The 26,315-nt window shown below is 36.9% G+C and overlaps 1 protein-coding gene across 1 annotated transcript in view; it reads right to left on the minus strand.

The window, feature by feature from the left end:
• Positions 1 to 4,087: 4,087 nt before the first annotated feature.
• The window catches only part of itpkb (inositol-trisphosphate 3-kinase B), a 31,135-nt gene continuing 8,907 nt past the window's right edge, over positions 4,088 to 26,315 (minus strand). Inside the window, 8 exon segments of the mRNA XM_038293268.1 lie at positions 4,088 to 4,842; positions 5,400 to 5,471; positions 6,614 to 6,715; positions 8,336 to 8,540; positions 9,391 to 9,566; positions 9,660 to 9,697; positions 9,931 to 10,030; positions 25,280 to 26,191. Of these exon segments, the coding sequence (XP_038149196.1) occupies positions 4,633 to 4,842; positions 5,400 to 5,471; positions 6,614 to 6,715; positions 8,336 to 8,540; positions 9,391 to 9,566; positions 9,660 to 9,697; positions 9,931 to 10,030; positions 25,280 to 26,191 (1,815 nt within the window). The 3' untranslated portion in view covers positions 4,088 to 4,632.

A 26,315-nucleotide genomic window follows, 5' to 3' on the forward strand; every position in this document is an offset into this window, starting at 1 on the left:
TATAGGTTAGAATAGAGTAAGTTACCTTTAGTAACAAGGTGCAATAAAAGTCTTTATTGAATTTTTTCTTGACATGACTTCTTGATATTCGTGTCGAGTATGCAACATTATTCTCTTGTTGTAGGGATACTTTATATTATTTACTCAAGTAAAAATAAAATTTACAATTCAGCAAAACTACTCGTAAAAAAAACACTTTTTTTTTTTTTCAAAAAAGCACTCAAGTAAATGTAACTGAGTAAAAGTAACTAGTGAGTACACACCTATGAATTTAGGAAGCAAATATGCTGGAGTTACTTACACTGGTGCTTTCATTGGCCTCTACAGTTTTAAGGCATTTTAGATAAGAAACATTAAGGAGATTAAGGTGTTCGAGTTGTTGCTGATTGCAAAATTTTTGGGGGATCATCTGGAATGTGTCCTTTAGTTCATATATTTATTTGTTGGTGAATGTTTTCAGAAATGATAGTTAAAAGTAGCTCAAACCTGATGTAAAAAGTTTTTTGTTACTAATGACTTGTGCCACATGTGGGACCCTATTTCAATCAAATTTCATTATAAATTCAGCATTTTCATAATGACTTATATAAAATCCTTTATGAATAAACAAAGAACGTTAAATAATTTCAAAGGCAAAGCTCAAGTTCTATTAAAACGCTCTTTATTTTTGCTTAGTTATATTTTTTAAATGTAAAAACGTTTAAAACATAACTGATATTTAGGATTTTAAGGGCAAAAAATTTTGAAATATTTCAATCCAAATAAAAAAGCCAGATCTTAAAGCTAGACCTCATTATGTGATTTCTGTGAATTCATTCGAGTTAGATTCTCAGAAACATAGTCGGCAGATCAACAGCAGAGGGCATGCAAATCTTTCTGATGCTACATAAACATGATTTGGTTTGTCCAAATAAAAAAAGTTTCAATCCTCTTGAATTAGAAAGTCTTCTATTAAACTATGCTGATAGTACACCCATACCAATTCAAGTTATAAAAACTATACCACAAAGCCCAAGCTCGAGCAAAATGTTATACAAATTTAATGTAGTCAGATAAAATTGTGGATTATTAAAAACTCAAGAAAAAAGTTCCCCTGCTGTAAAAGCTCTATGGATTAAAATGCAAAGATAAGAAATAGCACAAATAGTCTAAAACTGATTTATATGTTTCATAAAAAAAGTTTTAAGCTTTTGCTAAAACACTCCAAAGGGGTAAGATCTCCAGTGTGTCCACTCACCTAAAAAGAGGCGTGTGCGAATCACGTCTTTTCTTTCTCAGCAGCTCCGGATGCCACTGCTGTTGTGGACAGATGTGATTTGAATGGCAAATAAGCCTCATGCAAACACACTAATTAATGTGGGCAAGAGGCAGGAACGCTGGAGGGGGTCACCGCTCCAGAGGTGAAATGATCACTATGGATGGATGGATGGATGGATGGATGGATGGATGGATGGATGGATGGATGGATGGATGGATGGATGGATGGATGGATGGATGGATGGATGGATGGATGGATATAGATAGATAGATAGATAGATAGATAGATAGATAGATAGATAGATAGATAGATAGATAGATAGATAGATAGATAGATAGATAGATAGATAAACAAACATTACAAAGACTCAAGTGTTTCACAATAAATGTATTTTTAAAGGAACAGTCCAAAAAAAATAAATACATAAACCAGCAACACTACAAACTTTTAACACCTACATTAAACATCTGTAAGTGCACACAAAGGAAAACTGGCAATATTTTTGACTGTTGGTCAAAAAGGGAACAGTTCCCATGTTCCATACCCATGCTTCATAAAGTACAGATACAATCATGTTTTGATGTATTTCCTTAAGAAGGCACAGCACTAAGTTGCAGTATTTCCTTATTTACTGTAACAGCACATATCATGATGGCCGGCCTGTAAAGAACCAATCGCTTCTGCTTCAGCTACCAAACCAATTTAAAATCAACAGAAGGCCTCCTAATTTCAAAAATATATATGAATATAATGCCTCATATTTTCCTACTCATTGACTACCTCTTAAAAAGTAACATCGTTTTGAAAACCCCCCAGATATACCGCTATTCGAAATTGCAGACCCTCCACAGAATAACAAGAAAAGAATGTTTAAATAAATGAGAACAAATTACAAAGTAATTAACATTTAAAAGGATAATAAACATGCACCCAAGTTGGACTAAGCAAAGGAACCCATAATATAACCAGAAAAACAAACTCGTCTTAGCTTTCTGACTTGGCTCTGTAATGTCAAGGCACTGTTTAGCTTAAATAGCATTGTTCATGGCTGTAAGTGTTCCACAGGATTCAACAACTATGTTACAGTAAAAACCAAACAAAACTACACACAACTAAATAGATCTTACTGTACACCGCATTAGCTACCTGGTGTAACCGAAGGGAAGGGTGTTAAGTGTTTTTACAACAAAAGCACAACGGATGCGTTGGTTATTTTACAATTGGTTTCATATCAGATTTGTTGCTTCTGTGGCTCCTCCTCATGGAAAGTAATATTCAGATGACTGATTTAAAGTCTGAGTTAACGCCGCCTTTCCTTACATGTCAAACTGCTCGACTGATTTTCCTTATTTATATGCATTAAATACACGTTACGTCTTAATTGTAAAAACTAATGGAAAAAGAGAGTACTTTTAAAATTAACGTGTTTAAAATTGCATGACGATTTAAAATGAGAAAAAAAAAACGGCTAAAAATCTAGGATTAAAATGTTTAAATTAGCAATTTTTTCACATTTCTGTTTGAAATCATTTCTATAGTTTGTGTTGCTGAATGATGTAGCTCAACAATGCTGCAGAGAATGCCTAGAACTTCTGTTTTCAGTATTGCAAAGCACCCATCTTTAAAAATAGCCTTCAATTTTAAGATCAATATTTATAGTTATAAATTGGTAAACAGAAAAACCTGAAAGCACTGCCTAACATTTACTCAAAACTTAGTAAATTTTATATTTTTTTATTGTCTTTAATGAGAATGGTCCGTTTGTCTCCAATCCGTCAGCCTTTTATTAACTTGTATTATGAGAATTCTAGAAACAAATGAATAGATCAACACATTTGGAGTAAAATTTCCTGAAAAACTGACCTATCAAGTTAATCTTTATGAAAACTGAGGCCATTCAAGAAATAACCTGCTAAACAGGAGAGGCCACATGCTGAAGAAGCACTTACCCTACATATGATGTGCTTCTGATTGAGGATTACTGAAAGAACTCTAGAAAGTGAAACCTTTAGATTGGTAATAGTAACTTATAACTGTGGCTCATATTAACAGCATTTAAAATCTAGGAAGAACTTCCTGGGAACTCAGTGATAAAATGATGCAGTTTAACTGTTATGTTGACTTTAGGTTTGACTTTTAGGCAGTAAAGAAACATTAAAGATTGGCAATCTATAGATCTAATTTTGGAAGGGACAACTTCCTAAGCCCTAGCATTGTTTCTTACTGGATAACTTCTAAGTAAAGTAGCTCAACAAGTGCTAGAGTGTGGTTCATATTTGGTTTAAGTGCTGCCAGAAAATCAAAAAAGTATAAAATAAAAAATGTCTAGTAATTGTCTATAAAAACGTCAAACAGAAAACCAAAATACAACAAGGTGTACCAAACCAGTAGTCTAATACATATACAGTGCCCTGCAAGAGTATACAGCTTAACCTGTTTCACTTTGTGTCACATTATAGCTGGAAACTTTCATGTTTAAGACTCTATTTCACAGACTGACACAAAGTAAATTATAAATAGTGACTACAAGAAAATCATAATGTTTAATCAAATATAAAAAAAAATTAATATAGAAAAATAGACAATGTGTTTTAGATTCTATCGCCTTTATAAGAAAAAATAGTCATGCAACCTTACTGACGCTCTCCATCCAATCAGGCTGAATTTATGCTATTTTTTCAAAGAATGGGCTCAACATCGGTAAGTCCATGATCAGATGCCCAAACACCAAGTAAGAGGTCAGTCTACAGATGCTTAAATGAACTGAATTCATAATGCTTTCAGTTTCCTATTTAGAAATAAATTTTAAAAACTATGAAGCGTTCAGATAAATCCAGATAAAATCACACAGATTCATTGTGCAACAAAAGAAAATGAACAGGTTAAGGGATATGAATACAATTGCAAAGCACTGCATTATGTTTACTATTATGAATTACGCCTTAAAGTAATAATATCATATAATATTAAGCTTTTTATTAAGTTATTAAATTATTTTAGGCCTTTGGTGAGGATTTATTTCTAATATAAAAGTACAGGTTTCTTTGCATAAGGTAAGAGAGTCCATAATGTTTGCTTTTTATAGGACATCTTATTTAGTGAAAGTTTAGGCTGTCAGAATAAGGTTACATAAGATTGACCTTTTTTCAAATGTTTAAACCACAGCATTAAAAAAAAAACTCTGGTTTAGCACAGTTATGAGGAACTGAGGCCTTGTTGCTGTAACTGGTTCCACTTGTAGGGAACTAAGAGGGGGTCGGATGATGTGATTTGCATCTGAGTTCGAGCGTCGGCGTCTCCCAGAGGAAGGAGTATGAATGGAAGCGTTGATGGTGGTGAGTCCAAAAGTTAACTTGGTTTAGAAACAAAAACCTTCAAGTCTCAGAGTTCACCATGGAGGAAAAGATGTCCACCAAACTGTCGAGTCCAAAAAGGTAGCCGTCCTCCCTGTTCCCCTCTATCCATGAGGCTCGGTGGGTTAGTTCCTCCCCCTCAGGGAGGGGTGTGGTCTTCCCAAAGTCGATCATCCAAACTTTGGCTTGTTTCTTGCTGTCGTGAACGAATAAGAGCGAGCTGCCGATTACCTACGAAGAAACACAACAGCGTGATGATCCAAGAGAAGTGGACATGAATGGCAGAACGGAACAGGATTCTCCCTGTTATTTACTTAATAAAGTACACGCCTGCTTGTTATTTGTTATTTTTAAACATTATCTCACTTCTTGTTTTGGACAGAAACTTGGTACTAAATGGCTGTGTGAAAATATGTGTGGGGAGGCAGTCTAATTTTCCATGGTTAGACCATCTGTGTTTGAGTGATCTGGTGCGTTTACTTCAATTCAAGACACAGACTAAAAAAAAAACAGCTAAATGGGATTGTTTTGATCCCCCTGAAGTTTTAAAGACTGCATAAAAACCTTTATGTAAGATGTAGAAAACACCAGATGTCAAAGACAAAAATAATTTTGCATCCAAATATTTTACACATTTCTCTGAAATATAACCCATCTGTTACATCTACACACATAGCACTTCTTCATGCTTTTCTTCAATGTAAACAAGAAGTATAGTGTTTTTTATATTGATGGGTTAACTAGCTAGTAATGAGGAAAGGTTTGGCCTACTGCCTGTGTGTCTTTACCTCATGAGATTTGAAGAAAGGAGAGATCTCCAAAGTGCCTCGGATTTCCTTTAACCTTGTTAGATATTTGTTCTGTAAAATAATAAAAAAAACAAAAAAAAAAACAATATTAGACATGAATGCGTGAATTAAAGTTATATTTAAGTTTAAAACGATCCCTAACTTTTAAGTGAAATTTGATGGAACGTGAGCCTTCCATAAAGCACAGATTTATAAAGGCCAAACCTGACAGCTTTCCTGTCCATGGAGCACTACAGCTCCTCCAGTTACCATCATGGCTTCCTCCTGGTTAATGCTATCTTTGTTACTCGTTTTAGAAGGACAAATGTTGTGATAAGTCTGCAATTGTCTTACTGTATTTACATTTTGCATTTAAAGTAAATGTTTGCACTAGATTTAATTTACCTAGGGTTATCAGAGTACCTAAAGCTGGATATACCTGTACTACATGTTTTTTGTTGTTATATTTGTAATAAAGTAAAGAGATTGTATGTAGCGTTACCTTCCACTTCAAAACTATTCCCTACTTTATTTTAGCACATAAGATATTTCTGTATACTGTAGAAATATTTGTGGTAGTTTCATTGTAACTATTTTACAGTGACAATCTGTTGTGCTCTGAATTGCATCTACACCTGTAGTCCTGAGGTCTGTAAAAAGTTCAAATGGACTATTTTATCTCTGTTGCCACGGCACAAATAAAACCAGACACCATAAACAACTGGAAAATCTGCATTACTGACTCATCATTCTCAGATAGCATCATTACTAAGAGGCATTGTGTAAATAGTTGCACAGTTTTGATCTAAAGCCTAAATCTTTTGTTTGAGAGAAAAATATGCTGCTCATTGGCACGATCATATTAAAGGTGATAGCTATGAGTTTAACTCCTCCTGGACAGTAATTGGTGCGTTAACCCACTCTCCTGTAATATTTGCCAACCAGTTGCCAGGTGTGCTAATGCTAATGCTACTTGAACCAAACATTTTACCATCCAGTTCAGAAGAAAAGCAGCTCAGGATCCTTTCGTGTTAAAGTTGGCATAATAACCAGAAGTAAATATTCCTTTATTCTGCACCACTTTAGACGTTCTCTAAAAAAACATTTTGAAAACTGTATCGATACGAGGAAAAACCTGTAGCTATGACCTTAAATCACATCTGGATGGCACATATATTGACAGCCTATTAAGATTATTTCATCCAGTCACCTACCAGTATCTCCTTATCGCCTTTTACAAAGTCATGGAAAGCTGCAACCACCTGCTCCCTTGTCTTGGTCTTCTTAAAATCTCTGTTCACAGATCCATCTTCTTTCTACAGAAAAAAAGAGAGAAAATTAACATAAAGTGGCTTTTTGTGTATGCGTCTTTGAAGGTATGTGTACTTCTGATGTATAAATCAATCTGGGAGAACATATATGCCACTCGATTTTTTTGCATTTATGATCAGACAAAGGTAGCAACAGATAATACAAGATGCTTTTCGCAAATAATTAATATATCAGTAAGGAAATACCCTCCAAACCTGTTTGTTTTTCTAAATTACATGGTCACAAACTGATTGCCATTGCAGTTCCATTAATTATTAGGTCATCAGACAATCAAACTACCACTACTGTTTTTGGCCTTTAGTAATATGTTTTTTTGTTTTTTTTAATGCTCTAAAATTTCAAGCTAGATCATGGTTTTGTACCTCATCTGTTGTTATATTTCTAAGGGATACATTTTGATATTTTTAAACCTACTTCGTGTTGTCAGGCACGTCCAAGCAATTCCCTGTTCGGCATGTTTACACTTGAGGCAGAGCTAAAACCATGACTGGAAACTGATTTTTCTATTTATTTAGGTTATGTAATAAAGCCAAAGCAAACCAATGTTCAAACAGACAAATATATTTAAGGATCCAGGCTTAGGAAACCTGGAGAAGAAAAAGGTAGAAAGGATGAGAAAGGAAGGGTATGTGTGTCTAGTGTGTGGAAGGAAGGGTAAGAGGGATATTTTTAGAAAGTTACCCTTCAGACCAATAAGGGCGCTTCTGTATTTTTAAATCTAAACATCCACACAATCGTTATTTTTAAACCTTTAATTTTCCACTTCTTACATTTTGTATGTTTTGATGCGTCACCCATCTGCTATCTGTGTTACGCCTTACAAAGTACTGAGGCAGCCTCGCTAAAATGAACTCATCAGTGATAAAAACCAAACAAACAGGCCAAACTGTCCACTTCCTCTCTAATACAGCAAATGTGGAAGTATGAATGTTTGTAGTTGTAACAGAGTACTAGTGTGTGAGGCTTTAGTTGAGGCAGAAAATGCAATACTGCTTCGGCAGGAGGTTTTTCAGACGAGGCACAACTACCGTTGGTCACCAGTTAGGTGGTTTAGAGTGGAGCTCTTCTTATCCTGCTCGCTGCCTGGCAACAAGGTCATATTTAGCAGCAAAAGTAGTTCTTCCCTTTATGGTTTAAAGTCTGAGGATTCTCTGACCCAATGGGGCTTTGAGACACACTTTATACCTGACTGTGCTGTGTTTCCAGCTATCATAATAGACTCGTTGCTACAGACATGGCTGTCTACAAAATAAACTGAAGATCCGTGCATAATTATCCAGATAAAGACCCACACTTGTCTTTTTTTTTCTGGGGATAACCTTCAGTATTATGGCAGCAGACCACCAGGAGGTTGTGAATGTCCTTATATAGCCATGACTCACACAGACAAAGAGACTTTGAGTGTGTACACAATATGTCAGAAGCATATGCCCAGGCCGCCACAGCTGACAGTGACAGAACCTGCGCAAAACAAAGGTACTCATGTAACTCAGAGGAAGTTTCTGGGGAAAAACAGGAAGTTAGATCATATTCCTAAACCAATCGCACTGCAGAGCAGACCGTTAGAAGAAAGAAGGGAAGGAAAACGGCATTGTGAGTCGTACCTTGACTCCCTCTATCCTGAACCCCAGGGTGGCCGTTGAGCTAATGGTCTCTCTCCACTGCATGTATCTGGGCTTGGTCACTGCCTTATTGTCGTTCTCCTCCAATGTTGGTGCCCCTGGGTCGACCTCGACCATTTTCTGATACATGTCGGGCCTCGGAGCTGGCTTTCTACGAGCCTTAGTTAGCTCCTCCTCGAGGTAGGTCCTGAAGGGTCAGTGAAGAACAGTAGTTAGAGAAGGAGGGGAAGGATAGAGTAGAATAACATGAAGGATTTCTGAACCACAACAGATGCTCATAAAGTCAGACTTTTAGCTATAACTGACCAACAGAGGTTACCTCTTTTCTATAGATTCACAACCAATATTAACGTTTTGGAGAACTTGAAATATAATTATGAAACACACTTCTCTTTGGACCAACTTTAACCATTTTACATAAATAAGAGAATCAAATTACACTGCAAATGCAATATAGGCTTCCCCATGTGTATTTACATGTAGGGGATGCTCAGGTTGCTAAAGGACGAACATCTGCCTTTATGGAAACCTGATCCTGACAAAAAAAAAAAACTTTAAACTAACAGTTAATACCTTTCTATTTGGTTTAACCCTATAACCGCAGTTTTAATTTTACAAATCTAGTTTACTACTGCTTTTTAAAGGGGGTCTCCAAGTGGGTTTGCATGCACAGCAGAAAAATCAGCTGTACCTTTAATTTGCTCTGTCAGCCTTTCCAGTTGTTTTACAGGGAAGTTTGGTCAAATTTAAAGAACAGATGCTGTCTTTGGTTTAACCGAGGGATGATTTTGATATGCTCAAACATAAGCAGCACTTCGTATAAGTGAATATAACTAAGTGAATTACTCAGGGCAGGTAAACAGTTTCACTTCGAAGTCAGAAAAACTGGACTTATTTTGCTTTCTGATGGTTAAAGAAGGGAAATATGTGGATAAGAAGCTTACATTACAACAAACCAGCTCCCCAGACAATCAAAAATCCTCCATGTGCATAGCAACATAATGGAAATCTGTGGTAACATTTTTGCATCGACTTACCTCACTCCCATCTTACAGTCCATTACACAAGGATAGTCAAACTCAGCCAGCAGATCCTCCATCTGGTTATACTTCTGGCCATCCTTCTCCACGTCTCCATGATAACCAGGAACATACGGTCGCAACACATCTTCCATCAGCCGGGACAAGCAGCGCTGCTCGCATTCACAGTGTTTCTGAAAGAAATTATAAACAAATAAGCTTTAATCAGAATCCAAAATATGTGGAAGCTGTTAATAACAGAGGTGATTTAAAAGCTAAATCATTACCTTTAATATACGTCCATTCGCGCCTGCCTTAAAGCTCCCTGTGAAGAGAAACAGTGAGAGCTGTCTTAGCTTAAGTTAACTCCCTGAAGTCATCTCAGCTGTTATTTACATTTTTGTCAAACAATGAAGTACTGTAGGGTCCAATATGATATGTAGCGGTACGCTACAGGCTTCCGTTTTCCAGCTTGATGTTTCGCAGCATTCAGGACTCAAGCAGACCCTTTTATTTCTCCAGGAAGGCCTCTGTGTTCTCGAGCATGTGCCTACATACCTGCATGTCCAGCCAGTTGGATCCAGGGATACTTCTTCTTGAAGGACATAACAAATGGAGACCAGTGGACCATGTTCTTTATCTTCTTCCATGACTTGTGCTACATAAACACACAGAGAAACAAAGAGTCTCATTGGGTTATCCTTCAAATTATTCTTATAGACTACTTCTATTTTACATAGCAATGCTTGGCCATGGGGTACGCTAACTTTCTAGATGGTTATTTTCATAATAATTACTTTGAGTGAGGATAAACTGCTCTATATACAAACTAAAATATCTGTCATTTTTAGAAAACATAGTCAGAACTTAGTCAAAATGTACCTTGTAGAGCTTTTGGATTTGAAGTCACAATCTATCTATCTAAGAGGAGCATGAATTATAATGAAAAAAACAGCGGTTTCAGATATAATTTTTCCTTTTCTTAAAAAAAAGCTTCTAATAACATTTACAATTTACCTGAAACCACTTCCTTTTTCCAAGCAGCTAAGATACCTGTCACTACCCGATCCATCCCGGAAGCTCGATCCATTCTGCACATGCGCCATCAGCGCATCCAGATATACTTCCGGGTATTCTTCGATTTTATTTTGTTAAAAATACCTAAATGACATTTTCCCATCCCAAAAATAGTAAACATACTCAAATATAATGCATTAAAAGATTAATAATGTATTTCTTGAGAAAACAAATTCCTTAAAATCCTTTCTATTATCAGTCGTCTCTGCCCGATATGCAACGGAAATGGGATCCTACGCTACTTTCTGGAGCTAACTTTTTCAGCTTTGGTTTAAAACATAAATCTAGTGTTTTTTTGAGTTTTATGTTTTCGTTTTAACCTTATGCTATATAGTGCATATTCTAAAGAAAGAAAAAACAATTAATGCAGATAAACAGGGTTTAATCATATTTCACCGGACTGCTCTGAGCATGTCTGATGATGACGTCAGAGAAGCAGTTTAACAAAGAAAATTTAAAAGGCATTAAAATTGTCTCACAAAAGTCATAAAACATTTTTTTTCAGATGTGTATTACTATTCTTCAGTGAGTTAAGGATAGAAATAAGTAGTTTTAGTACCATAATTACATTATTTATGGACATTTATGGACGTATATCTGTTCACGCATGCGCAAAACAGATCTTGCTTCCGGGACGGATGGGGTAGTGACAATGCCTGTTGATGCATCTTCTACACATACCAGGGACCCAATCTACAGGCCTTTGCTGCCATCTGGAGGTCAGAGTGCATCCAACTGATAAAGGAGCAAAGATGTATTGTAATATTTTGGACAACTATGTCTAATGTTGCTATTGTGCGGCAATGTTATTTGAACTTTGAATTAAAAAATGCTTTAGTAATCCCAAAGGGTAATAAAAATGTAGTAACTGAAATTATTTCAGTTACTACATTTTCTAGATTATAAGCGGCTACTTTTTCACATACTTTGAACCATGCAGCTTATAAGAAGGTGTTGTTTCTTCCTAATGGTTAGGACTTTTCCTAACCACAAGAAGGGGAAGTCAAAGTTGGAAATGAAAGAATATGGGGCTAATTTTCATTCAGTAGAACTTGCTAGCAACAGGTACAATGGAGAGCAAATATCCTGAATTACCACATTTTTCAATGTATTTGCCATATTAAATCTGCTGAACCAATGAAGAGACTAGACTCGACTCCTGCAGAGATGAAATAAAGAGCTGACGAAGCCCCATCTATCATTAGAAGCTCTTACTGCTGCGAGCAAACAAGCTAACAGCAGCTAGCATTCTTTTTCATCCTCACACTAGGGGCTACATGTAGAGCTCCCCCTACAGGTTTGGTGGGAGACAGTTTAGTAGCTTTTATATGTACATTCTTAGTACTTTCTTTTTTCTTTTTTTTTACGTAATGGGTGCGGCTTATAGTGCGGTTCACTATATAATCCAGAAAATACGGTAAATAATTATAGTAATAGCAATCATTAATGTCTCTAATTGCAACATACCTATATGGATTACATGGGCTATATTCAAATATATAATCTCTACTTAATTTAACGGCGAGTTGCAGATATAAAAAAAACAACTTAAAAAATCTATGTATCCATCTATTCTGAAACTGAGGGAGTAAGGGAGAGGAAAACAGTAATATATTTGACAAACTTTAAAGGTGTTCAAATAGTCAAACGGTTCAAAATTTGGTTATCACAATCAACATATCTGAGCCAGCACGGGGCAACGTACGACAAGTTTTCTACTGAAACATTCAAAACCAGATCAAAGGTCACTGGATCTGAACCTTTTAATCCATAAATGATTTTACATTAGCCTGTGCTGGCTCAGGTCTGATGAAAGTGACAACCAACATCAACATCCCCTAACATTGTGCACAGTGGCATGCATGAGTTGTTTGTTTTAGTAAAGATATGCACAATAGATATCTTTCTCTGCTTATAACCGACTCTCTGCATGAACCAGGAGTGGTTTATATATTGATATTTTACATCTAAATGTGCACACTGTGTATTTACCCCTTAAATGTACATTTAAATGTAGAGGGGAGGCAGTGGTTAAATTTGCCATTTAGAGAAATAAACACTTTCTTCACACACTCTCTTTGTCGGTTGCCTCTGACCCTGAGGAACCGACTTTTATTTTTTTACATTCGTTGTTTTCTAACATTTAAACTAAACCCTGGAGCACCAAGCCAGGGTTTCCCCTGGTAACTCACACAAATAAACACAGCATTTCAGAAAAGGCTCTCCCTGTCCCTGGCAAGGAAGCATTGAACTGTGGGAGTCCTGCCTGACAAACAGACACTCATTCACAAAGTGATACACAAACAAAACAAAAAAAACACACACACACACACACACACACACTGGCACAGCAATGTTGTTGCAACACAAACATTTTTTTCCTCTGATTTAAATACAAACCTTCCTCATTTTCTATTTATCTGGCCTAGAAGAGCTTAGACTTTCCTTTAATAATTATCTTTCTCCTATAATGTCACATTACAACCATCAGCTTTGCTGCATGCCGCTGGGTTTTTATGTGACAAACCAACAAGTGCATAAATGTGAAATGGAAGGACTTGTGGTTTTCATGAGTAAAAATCAGAAAAGTTTTGGTGCGCATTTATATCAAGCACCCCAAATAAGTCCTTTAGAGATCATCTAATTAGTAAACGGAGTCCACCATGTCAGCATAAATACTGTTAGTCAGCAGAAGAAAAACAGGTTTGTTAGAAATAAGTAGTTAGCAAACAGCATCGGGGGACTAAGGAACACAGCTGAATTTAAAGCAGGTTAAAGTTATATGACTAAACTGTAGACTGAACTTGACTTATGGGTTCTAGGTGTGAAGTCCAGCTTAACACCTACAGATATGAGTGTCTCCCTAAACTGAGAGGCTAAGCAAGTAGAAAATTATTTAGAGAAAATGCAAACCAAAAGAAACCAAAGAAGCTACAACTGGTTCAGATGAGACAAAAATAAAGGACGACAGGAGTTGTAAACATTAAAGATCCCCATGCAAAAACATTCCTAAGTGTAAAACATAGTGGTGGCAGCATCATGCTGCTGGGAAGCCTCAACATGCAGAGATTTGCAGAGATGCAAAGCTGGTAGAGATATGTCCCAACAGGCTCACAGCTGGAGGCTAATTTAGTGTGCATAAACCTGGTGCACAACAGCATTGAGTGAAAATAACGAATTGCTATTGTGCATTGAAAACTGGATGTGAATCCAAGAAACCCTACGTTGGTTCTTTTTTGATGTGGGGTTCATTACACTGGATGGAAAAATGCTGCTCAGACAAAAGGGTTCAAACAAACTGTTCAATATGAAGCCAACAGCGACTATAACCGAGCTTTAAATCTACTGTATGTTAAAGATGACGTCCCTGAGAGATGATTTTCTCTTCTCTGTGAACGGGAGCAAAAATATTACGTCTCCAAATAACTTGAGGGAAGAAGAGGAGCTGCCACAGGAGAAGTGAGGAGAAGAAGGATAAGATAAGAGAGGAGAGGACCATAGAAGGAGACATTTAACCCAAGTCAATAATCTGGACCTGAAGAAAATTCATCATCTGTTACTGTGACTATCTATGGTTAAACTTTTCCACACAGAGTGGGTTTTATTATTTTTATTTTTTCATTGAGAGCAACTCAAAAGTCACATGATGTTCTTTGCCTTCGGAGCAGTGAAGAGTTTAGGAAAAAACTGCCTCCCGTTCAGGCAGCAAAAGACACTCAAACCCTGACGTTTATAGAAATCACATGATGGAAACTCATTAGGAGTGAGCTCATCTGAAATGGGTCCCTGAGCAGAACGTCTAAACTTCTCAGAACTGTCAGTTTCAAGGTCCAGCAAACAAAAAGACATTTACTTTGGAATTTTGGAAAGAAAAAAAAAGAAAAGAAAGAAAAAACTCACAGGAGAGAGGGTTGTTTAAATAGGGAATTATGGCGGCCCGGAGGCAGGAAATGATTTAGTGCACATGCACTATTGCTAATTGATGCTGGAAATGAACAAAATGGCTAAAGCATTCAACTATCAGCCAACATCTTGGTTTTCTAAACATTCTCAAGGTTTGGAAATTATCTTATGCTTGTTAACATGTTCAGCCAATGAGAAGGAAGAAAAAATAGTTGTCTACTGGTCTTCCTCTGTGGTCATATTTTCCAGCCTGCAGTCCACTGACAGCTGAGGGCAAGAGGCTGCACTGGCTTAACAAACGACCTCCAATGTTTTCACTAATGTAAAGGAATAAAGCATCAATTATCCTATTAGAGCCGCAGGAATCATTACTGCCCAAAAAAATCCACAAGATCAAAACTTTCAAACATGACAGAAGAAGAACTAATCCAGCTCCTGAAAGCTATCTGTAGTAAAATTACCTGCGGGGGTGAAGATACCTTAGGGGTGCTCCGTAGCTGGATGACAGCGATGATCAAGATGGCAACGAGTGACGCCCCAATGCTCCAAAGTGAACACAGCCATACGGACCACATCATGACAAATGGGCTGCCAAGTCAACCAGACAAACCGACAGGAATGACGACCTGTCCAGATCTGTTCAGCTAAAAACCCTCCGGCTCCTCAGGCTCCTCTCTCTTAACTTCCACCGCATTTACACCTGTCTGATTGTTCGCAGGCACAAACAATTGTGGAGTCATTTGATTGTCAAACCAGAGGGTAAACACAATCTGGACATGCAAATCTCCGCATAAGGCCAGACATTTGAAAAAAGCAGATGGAGCTAAAAGTGTATGAGTCCAAGGATCTGCTGTGGTCCAAAACAATCGATGAGCCAATTATTATCTTATACAGAAAATGTATTATTCAAGATAAAATATTTAAGTCAGCCTATATCCGTTAATTATTTTCTACCTCTAGAAGAATAAGATGATCCCATAAAACACCTTCGGTTTCACATGTTTGTGTTAACTTGCTGCAGGCTGAACTACAGCTTCAACAGGAGAGTTTATTTAGACTTGAGGTGATTCAGTGCAGGATCTGCTACAGACACAAGAACACATTAAGTGCTGCACTCAGGTAGGAGCAAAGTTGAACTTTTTTTCTTCTGTTTTATGTGGCAAAAGTTACCACCAGACCTAAGCTGAATATAGCGTCCCCTCTGTGAAACACGGCGGCGGCTGTTTTATCCTCAGCAGGCTCTGAGAAACTGGTTAGAGTTGAGGCCAAGTTGGATGGAGCTTAATACAGGACATTCTGGCGTAGAGGTTTATCACTGATCTTCAGCCAGAGCTACAGAGGATGCTTTAGATCAAAGCCTTTTCATGTGCTAGAAAGGCGTAGTCAGAGAAAGAATATGTGGCAAGACTTAAAACTAGTGTTGCGCCGATGCCATTTTTTGGCCCCGAAAGAGATACCCGATACCTGTCTGTGCAGTATCGGCCGATACCATAATAATGTAAAATAATTGCCATCATGGCTTTGTCAAGCTGCTGCCTACCTTTGTGAAGGAGGAAAAAATCTATTACAAAGTGAATCCAGTAGAACTTTTTATTGCCTAAGAGGAGTGGGTGACAATAGTTGAATAAACTTATTGGTCTCAAAATGGTATCGGTGCCCTATTTGTTGGTACTCACCGATACCGATACCACCATTTTAGGGCAGTATCGGGGCCCTGTCCGATACTGGTATCGGTGCAACACTAATTAAAACACATATTCATAGATGCTCTACATCCAATCAGACTGAGCTTTATCTACTTTACAAAGAACAATGCATTAACGTCTCCAGATGTGCACAGCTGGTAGATATATAGGTATGTCTTGGTCGGATATTAATATCGGTCCAATATCAGCCAAAAAACTATTATCGGATTTTATTGGCCGACATCCTAAATCTCTTATGTTTTCATGCTGTTAAAATTTTCTATAACTCAATGGTTAATTTTACATGTCAGGTATGTTCATATCTTTTTTACTTGATGAAACCCTTTCCAGCATTCTACAGTATAAAATAAGTAATAAAAAGAGCACTAATATCATAACTGGTCAATATCAGCGTCGGCCAATTCGCAAAGATGCAATATCAGTATTGTATCTAAAAAAATGGAAAAAGATGTATGAAGACACCCCTGTTTCTTATTTACATAAAACCCCGGAGAAATTATATTTAAGCCTCAGTTACAATAGGACAAAAGGGATGAACAGTTTTATTTTTAAATAGTTTTTCAAAACTTTATGATACTAAACATTTATTTCAAATATACTGGGGTAAAACAAAATGAAAGTATGCTTTGTTGTTGGACAGCAAAAGACTTTCAAAGTAAAAGTCTGATGTGAACATTGTGAATATTGCTCCTTTAATCACACAAGAATAATCATATATAAATAAATACATAAATAAATAAATAAAACAATCACAGTTTGAAAGTTCTGGAGTAACAAAATGCAAAAAACAGTAATTGAATTCTCACAAAGTGTTTCTAAACCCTCAGGACAACCATTTTCAGCTTGGCCTCAGCCTTTTGGAGGTTTACCGACTGGAAACAGGATAGAAACTGTCCTGAGCTCTGAGGGTAAATACTACTGCTTCTAAAAAAGGGGCTTTTTTTAGAGAAGCTTAATTATATCTGTCTACACTTAAGTAGAGACCTCTGACTGTGCATAATCTGAAAAGTGTAGGTTTAATTTCAAAATACTCATATTTTCAGCCTGGTGCAAACTGTCTATATTCACATTCTACAATGTAATTATAAGAGTATAATTATTATGAAAATTATATGTGTTTGCAATCAAAACAAAACTATCTCCAGTATGCTTCTCAGTAGCCTTTTTTCCCTTTTGCTGAAAGCCTGCCTCCCATGTTGGGTGGCTTGGTAAAAGGTTTCTTCTATCTCTGTCCCCAGACTGGCTGAATAACAGGAGGATAGCAGGAAGAGCAGCAAAGTTTCCATTGAGGGAGAGTCGAAGAGAGAGAGAGGAAATTGTAAGCGAAGGAACTTCTTGAAGACAGGAAGTTGGGGGGGGGTTGCCGCTTGCCTCAGCGACAGTATTTTCCACATCCGCCGCTGACTACAAACAAAATAAGGCAGAAAAAAAGGCCCACTGTAAACAGCAGAGAGAGCAAAGAGTATAAAACAAAGCCGCTTAGCTAGAGAGGCTTCAATGGTCAATGGTCATTATCAACTCTATGATCTGCATGATTCTCAGTATACATCTTATTAAGCATTATCTACTCATTAATTCATATTTTTTCCACTTGGTTAACATCTTAAGAAATATGCAGAAATATAATGCCTTATTTTTAGCAAAAAGATCCTGCAACTGAGCAACCAGATATTAACTGTATGCATATGGAAAGTTTTGCAGGAAAGGGGATTAAATGGTTAAAGAAAAAAAGGCAAGTCAGAGCAAAGGGTAACTCTGGGTTACTAATGCGTAATGTGCACAAGCAGGGGAACACTGATGCACGCTGATGTTTTCAACGGCGAGACTCTGAGGAAACAACAGGCTCGATATCTCTCACCACAAGGTCCCCTTGCAGATACAAATACTGCAACTGTCTGAGTCTGCAAAAGTTTAGACTGAGAGGTGCATAAAAAAAAAAAAACAACACAAACACACACTTCCAAACCCTAGAATAAAACTCAACAGCAGTAATAGGCTGCAGTGAGGGGGGGACACGGTTTGAACGTGGTTTGGAACATGCTATTTAATTTGGTATCCAAGGTTTGCTGATGGAAAAAAAATTAATTTTGTGAAACTGACTGCAAGGGTGAAACGGGGTGAAAAAAAGACCATTCAGAAAAAAAAGGAGGTTAGGTGATTTAGGCTTGCTACTGTTCGGTTATGTTGTAACACATTGCAGTCAGATAAGGAGATTTCTTTCCGAATTGAGGTCACTATGGAACATTAAAGAGCTAATCTGGGTTTCAATCTAGGCTTGACTCTGCAACAAAAAAAAGCAAGCAAAGTCATTTGGGCAGGGTGGGGGGGCTTCTTTGCAAATTAACCTATTAAGGCTTGTCCATTTGGTGAGTAGAGGGATGTCTTGCATCCAATGCATTAAATATAATACATTTTGCTATGAGCTGCATCGCTCTCTCATAACCACATGTCAGAACTAGCAGGGTTTCCCCTGAAGGTCCAAAAACTGCAAAACGCTTGTCTCTCATCCAAGCTGCCAAAGCAAGAGGCCGGGTGTGAGCTGACTTCTTTATGTCATGCAGAAAACATGCGGCGGCATTCATCAAGCTCGCACAAAAAAGCACCAAATAAAGAACTGACCGGTGTTTCCCCTCTCACGGTGCACCAGCTAGGCACTGCAACAAACACACACTAGGGTTAAACACACACCCATAAACTTAGAGATTCTGCACAGCTGTGAGAGGGAAACTCGGTTTGACGTCACAGGGCTGCTAGGCAACTTGTGCTGTGGTGGCGAAGATTTTCCACTGCAGTACAAACACATTGTGTGTACGTGTGCGTGTGTGTGTAAGTGGGTGTGTTTGTAAGTGTGCTAATATTTCAGTTGACTTACAGTACTGGACATACAGCAAACATGGCTGCTTGTCCGATTAAGTGGAAAGACATTTTTTTTTTTTTTTTGTAGGTGAAATTTGCACGGGGAAAAAAAAAAGAAATTGACTCGAAAAGGTTACGATTTGAAGTTCCGGTCATCGTCTCAAAACTGCGTTGAAAAGAGATTCAGAAAAGGGATGTGAGCCCAGCTGACACACGTTGCAGTTTCTGTACGCAGCCTGATGCATGTTTGATAATTCCCTGGCCAAATTTGTAGAGAAATGTGTGCAGAAGGTGTGCCGGCGATGTTTACCGGCACCACAGTATGGGTGTGGCAAAAGCCTGTTTATATAATCGATCCGTGTATTTAATAGGTTCATCTTCTCAGGTGTTGAAAGTTTATAGAAACCTTTACTAGCATCCTGTGCTCTATAAACAATACATCTAGCTTTACAATAACACCCAGTGCTCATAGCATTGCTTATAGATGTGCTTTGGGTAAAAAGATGAACCCTGATAAAGTGAGAGTCTAAATAAAACAGCTGGGATTTCAGATTTAAACCTGAAATAGAAAAAAAATATTCAATATTCATTGATATTCAAAATTAAATCACATGCATATAAACAATTAGGGTGGTGTACAAAGATCTCATACACTAAAACATGAAAATAGAGTAGAGGGAGTGGTTTCACAAGGCATATGGAAATGCAGTATTAATGCAAAGAAAACAAGCTGATTTTATAAATACATTTAGAATTAGGGCTAAACAATTTGGTTAAAAAAAATGAAACTTCAATACTATTACTGGAACAAATAAAGCTGTATGTTCTACTGTATGGGCCCATTTCCTGCAACCGGATTTTAAAAATCATGAGTGTGTGTTACTAGGAGCCATGCAAATTGCTTCATTGATCTAAACTATTGTATAGATAGTTGTATTGTATAGAAAAAATATATTAAAAAAGTCTATTTCTATGACATGGTTAGTTCAAAAGGAAAATAGAATCGCATAAATTCATTGTTTTAAATCTGCCGAATTATCAACCAGATGAATCAAAAAGAAGTGTGATAATGCGGGCGTTACCATGGCACCGCAGCAAGCTCTTCCACATCATTGCAGGATCCAAGATGTTAGCATGATTGTCTTATGGAATGATGTCCTACAGGAACCGATGATACGGTTCACTAACTGTCCAGATCTTACTGGTTTATTAAGATCGACAGAATCACATTTATGTAGAAATATAAAGTAGAGTGAGAATTTATTGAACAACTTTTGAGCTTTTAAATAATAAGCTTTTATATAGTGCAGAGGTGAATTTCGTTGCACTGTACTTTTGACAGTTCAATGACAATAAAAAAAAAAATATATATATATATATATATATATATATATATATATATATGAGGACAAAAAAAGTGACTATCCAAATATAAACCTATACTATGTACTTGCAAAGGAAAAAAGCAAAACATAAATATAGTTCATGTGTGCCTGCTTTTTATAGTCAAAATAGCTGTTCAATAAAATAAAAATCCAACACAAATTATTCAGAGATGTTTGTGACATGTTTAATAAAACAATAGAGCTAAATTATTTTTGTTTTCTAATTTCTTTCCTCCTCTCTGTGCTCCAGACACAGATGATCTCCACCCTGCAGGCTGAATATTGCACAATGCAAAGCATGAATCCGGAACATTCACAATAATTCACCCAACACATATGGCATTCCTAACAGTTCTTCCAGTTAATTAGACACAGGGACATGGTAATGAAAATATATAAATATTTTTTCCAGTCCAAATTTAAGTAAAAACAAGAAAAATAATATTAATTATCAAGGGTTGTATTAATGGAAAAAAAATCGTAAAATAAAAGCAGCATTGAAAGCATCCATTGGGTGAAAAAGGAAGACCAAGACCAGCAGTCTTTCCATGTTTTACTGAAGTTTAGAGATATGTTCTAAACATGACCTCACAGCAGCTTTTACACCCGCTTACACATTGCAAGGATTGCTTAGCCCCTAAAGATCCACAGATTTTACACAAATTTCTGGTTAGTTCTGCATGCAGTTCTACATGATTCTGGCAGGATTAGGTCAACTGGATGCTCTAAAGTGTCATTCGGCACTGAGAGAGCGCCAACATGGTTCTGTGTCTCTGTGACACTGAATATTTTACAGGATATAAGATTATTCATTGATAATAGTAATAATAATAATACAAATGCATGTTTTTAAAAGGCTCTGTAACTGCTCCTCAGCTTGTATTTATTTCTACAATAGAGGTATTAATCCGCATACCTCTCTAATGTTTTACTTTGCTGCTCTATTTCCTGAAGACCCTTTCCCAGCTGTAAAAACTCTGCTATCATCTCACCAAAGCAACAGCAGCTTTTATCCGTTCCTCCACAAAAGCCCAACTGAAATACTGATGCCAATCTGTGACAGGTGTCTTTCTACTGCAAGAATTACCCAAACAAGAATAAACTGCCAGCATGTTCCTGAGTGACTTCTAAAAGAGATGCCAGATGGTGAAAATGTTCACCAAATATCTCAGTTTGCCTTCAATTAACCTATAAAACAACAAAAATATAAAAATGAATTACGTCGTTAAACCTATTCCAAAGACGTTTTCGTTGAGCCGCCTGTTTTTTTGCAAAGATTTATAAAACAAATGCATAGAAATGCTCAGATAAAGCATCTATTTAGAGCTGTGATTAATGTGTTTGTATTTGTCTCATATTTGCATGTTTTCCCACATCTTGCAATAAAATCTCTGTTTTCTTGTTTCATTCACAGTGCTGCTTTTATAGCTGTGTCAGAGCAACGTTAAAACATCGATCTACTTCCTGGAGCATTTAATACTATGACAAATGTTTTTTAAAAAGCTGCTTTCGGTTTTTCTTTGTCTTTACTCTAAGCTTAATACTATAAAAATGTTTTTTTTCATTGTCAGTCTTTGCAGAAGCTAAATTCATATTCAGTTTCGCTGTGTTTGTATCACTCCTCCTCTCTCTGTCCCTCTCCTCTCTCCCACATACCTCCCACACGATCAAGCATGCTTTATGTGTTTCTGCACGTTTGCCTCTTGCACACAAACATCAGATTTCCTAAAAGTACAGATCAGGAACTGTAACAAGCTGAAGACAAAAATCAGTCACATATTTGAGATTCACGGCCAGTTTTATATGGATGAATAAGAAAATAAAAATAAAAAAGCAATGGATGGAAATATGCAAAACACAACACAAACCCTATTCAAATGTTTAACCCGAATTCATTTAAACAAATAACTAATACAACAGCAGGGTGAGTGGAGAGGTGTGATTCAGGTGCAGTCTTTCAGGAAACTTCTTTAAAAAGGATAAATTCTTACTTATGGAAAAGAATGCAAAATCAGCCTGACAATCCTTCCTTAAGGTTCGAAAGAAAGTGAAATGATTTCGTAAAAAGCTGCCACCCACACACCTCATACCCAAAAAAAAAAGGCCCCGGCTTTTAAACTGCATTAAGATGCAGCAGCTTTATGTGTAAGCCTCATACCTTCACCTGGTTTTATGATCTGCACCATCTCACAAAGGTTCAGAACGACATAAGAAGCGCACAGCGAGGTCTGTTAGCAGTGAGGTAACTCAGGCAGAGGTCTTAGGGCCATTCGATGCAGAAGCATCCAGAAACATGCATGGGTAATTCAGAAATATCTACAGAGGAGGGATTTTTGTAGCAGTTTCCTCAATTTATCGAGCTTTATTTCACCTGATTCCAAGCAAGTACAAACGCTTTAGGGATGTGATTAGTAAATCTTTGATAAATCTAACTGGTTTATGCAGTAAATGAGTTGTGTAACAGATTGATAGGAGCAGCATTTCACTCAGCGAGTCAAATAAGTCATGGTAAACTTTTTCTAGAAAGTAAAAGAAAAAAATGCACTTCCAAGAATCTCAGAAACAATGTTTACAATGGAAATGGAACAGGTTTGTGCTTAAATTCTTGCTCTTTAGCTAAGCAAAAAGGCTGCAGAAAGCCTTCTATTCAAAACCAGGGGTAAAGAATGTTAAGAAAAGGTTACACACACAAAACGAAGGATCAGGGGATCAACAAAGTCAAAAAAGTCAAAAAGAGGGAATAAATACAAAATATCCTGGAAATTAATCTGCTACCAGCTGAGGCAGAAGAATAATAAAATCGAACACGTGTTTCCTGACACCAAAAAATACATGCAAAATAGAAGCATGTCATCATGTGTTTCAGTGAAATAAAATGGGATTTCATAGAGGTTTTCTTTTTTAAACAGTATTTAGAGTATTTTGCATCATTGACGGCTACAGTTAATTAATTTAAATTAATGCATTCTTTTCATTTAAAGATCAAAATCAAATATAAAAAAAGTTTAAAAAACAGGCACAACCACAGATACCAAATACCACTGTTGTGCATGAACACATTCCCGAGTGGAGCTCACTTTTTTCAGAGAAACACTCGCACCTTCTATTTTTACCATCTTTAAGGACTCGATATATATCTCAGATCTCCTCTCTTGCTTTCAACCTGCCTGCATCACCTTTATGTTTATTATTTCACCTGAAGAAGTAAAAACTAATTAAGTATATTTTCTGTTAATGTAATGTTTGCTGGCAGGAGAAACAGTAGAACAGAGAAGCTGCAGCTACATTTTAGAAGATTTTCTCTCCCAGATCATTGTAGAAATAAGTAGCCAAAATAACACTACGATGATTTATGTAGGTTATCAAGATTAATCCGAACCGAAATAAAACGTAAAGGGGCAGCTTTTTCATTCCTTTAAGACCTTATAATATATAAACCACATTGAATTATTTTGCTTTTATGGCCACATAATCATTTAGAAACAGCAGTAAGTATCTAAATCTTTCAAAATCTAAACTTTCATTACCTGCCAGTTATTCATTATTACTCTGTGTTGACTATGCAGTAAGTTTAAACGGCCTAAACGGTATCAGCAAATACATACAAAGTCTTAATTAACTTCTCTTTAGTCAATATTTTGTATTTTGCGTGAGAAAAGATGAACAGAAAACATTAAAGGTGGATTACAAATAAAGCAAAGGCTAATTATATATGCTGGTTAATAAACAACATAATCAACTATGTATTTTTTTAAACTTACTTCAAATAATACATGATACATTTTTGTGTTTCTGGTTAACTGTGAACATGAACTGGTTTATTTCAACCTGGGGAACTGAATCCTGAACTAGTTGTTTAGCATGAACTGGAGCAACAAAGGATCACCAGATCAAAACCTCTACTGAGGTCACATGCAATAATAGTGCATTTAAGATTGCACAACGTTTCAAAACATTCTCATTGTCACAGCATCACTGGACACAGTATGAATACAACAAAAGAACAGCTTGGATTGCAATAAATTAAATGGGAACAATGCATTCTGGGTTGTTATGCCAGTGATACAGCTGGAAATCCGGTGATCTGGTGAAACTGTCCCTTTACCCAAACAGCAGATGTTACCAAATGCCATTTGTATTTCTTATTAAAAAAAAAATAAAAATTCTTATTAAATTAGTTAGATAGAATAAGAGGATTTTATATTCTTAAGTTGGATTCTGTGTTTTCAATGAGCCTGAACCACAAATACTTAATATTCCCTAATACTGTTCAACCCCAGATCATTTACCTCATACTTTTCTCCACTATGGCATTAAAAACAAATTCTAAGATAATAGCTTTACTTATTTACCTCTACATAAGTTTTTTTTTCTTTGCTCTGAGGGCGATTTTCTGTCTAGATTAGAGCTGCAACTAACGATTATTTTGCCAATCAATTCATCTTTCTTATTTTTTCTGTTAGATAGCCAAAGATTCTTTAAAGAAGACTTTTTACGAAACTAAATCAGGTGAAACTCAAACTTCTCCACTTGAGGAGTTCTGGACAGAGCATTTTGACAGACGAAATGTTTCTTTTTTTATCTTAAATGCAAAATGTTTCTATATTTTTTTAGAATCTTGGTATAATTACTGATCTAAGTGGGTTTCTCTGTCAGCTAAAGACATGTTTTAGAGTCTCTATACTCCAGTTAACGATTAATCGATTACTGAATTAGTTGACGATTATTTCAATAATCCAATAATCCAATTAATTGTCTCAGTCTAGATGTCTTTGTCTATTATGCATCTGGTTTTGCAGCTTGATGGAGTGATTCCTGCATTATCATTTAGTTGTAGTTATTCTTCATCTAAAATTCAAATACAATTTAAAAAAAACTGTTTCATTTCCATAAAGATAAAAGTAGTTGCTGTACAGGCCTCAGCAACAAATCCTTGAGGAACTCCACAAGGAAACAAGCAAGTAAACTTTTCGTACTTACCGCTCTCTGCTGAGAACTGAGATGTGCAGGGTTGAGAAGATTTTCTCCCTTCTCCGTATCACTGGAAACATCATCCTCTGACTCCTCCCAAGATGAGGAGAAACCAGCTGAGGAGGCAGAGGAAGAGGACAGCTTCCTGAGGGCGCGAGTGGAGGAATATGGAACAGGGCTGGAACTGGGGCTCGGCGATCGGGACAGTCCCCGTTCTGAGCCTGAGCCTTCAGTAGTTTGAGACAGACCCTCCAAACCGTGATCAGTGACTATGACAGCAGGGATGGAGGGTGTTTCCAGCAAGCTCAGCTTCACGTTGTTACTGTTTTGTGTTTGAGGTAAAGCAGTGGTTTCAGTGAAATCATTCAACATTTTTCCTTCAGTCTGAATCAGCACATTAGATTGCCACTGATCATCTCTGTTTGTCCGTTCTGTCTCCTTTTCTATGTTTTCTACATCCTTCTCTTCCTCCTTTTCTTTCAGTTTTTCTTTATTCTGCTCATCTGTAGCTGAGTGTTTTTCTGAGGCTTCAGGTGAACCATGAATAATCCGTTTTTCCACGTAGGGATTTTGAACAGTTGATTCCGACAGGCAGTCATTTTGATCAATCGGTGTCTTGTTCTCTGCGTCTGACTTTGTAGAGCTGCTGTCCTTATCGCCCGCGTCCGTTCCCCCTTCCTTCCTTATTCTTTCAGTCATTCCTTCCTCCACCTCTCTGCCATTTTGTGTAACAGAAGGTACTTTATTCACTTGTGGGTGGGTCATTGGATTTTCAAGAACCGCGTTTCCTTTGCTGGGAGACAAAGGGGTTTGGCTAGTCGCTCGTCGGGTCGGTCGAGGGCTGCGCTGGAGTTCACTATTAAGGACCTGGGCCCGGATCCCAGAAATGTGGGCCTCGAATATGCCCACCTTTCCTCTGACCTAAAAAACAGAAATAACAAAAATATCTCTAGTATAAATATCTATTATGATTCCAAACATTTCGCTGCCCGTAACAACCATGGTATAATGGAACATCATCCCAGCATAGTAAATAAAGTATAAT

Source organism: Cyprinodon tularosa, unplaced genomic scaffold (genome assembly GCF_016077235.1).
Source record: "Cyprinodon tularosa strain WSP-4 unplaced genomic scaffold, ASM1607723v1 ctg323, whole genome shotgun sequence".
NCBI lineage: Eukaryota > Metazoa > Chordata > Actinopteri > Cyprinodontiformes > Cyprinodontidae > Cyprinodon > Cyprinodon tularosa.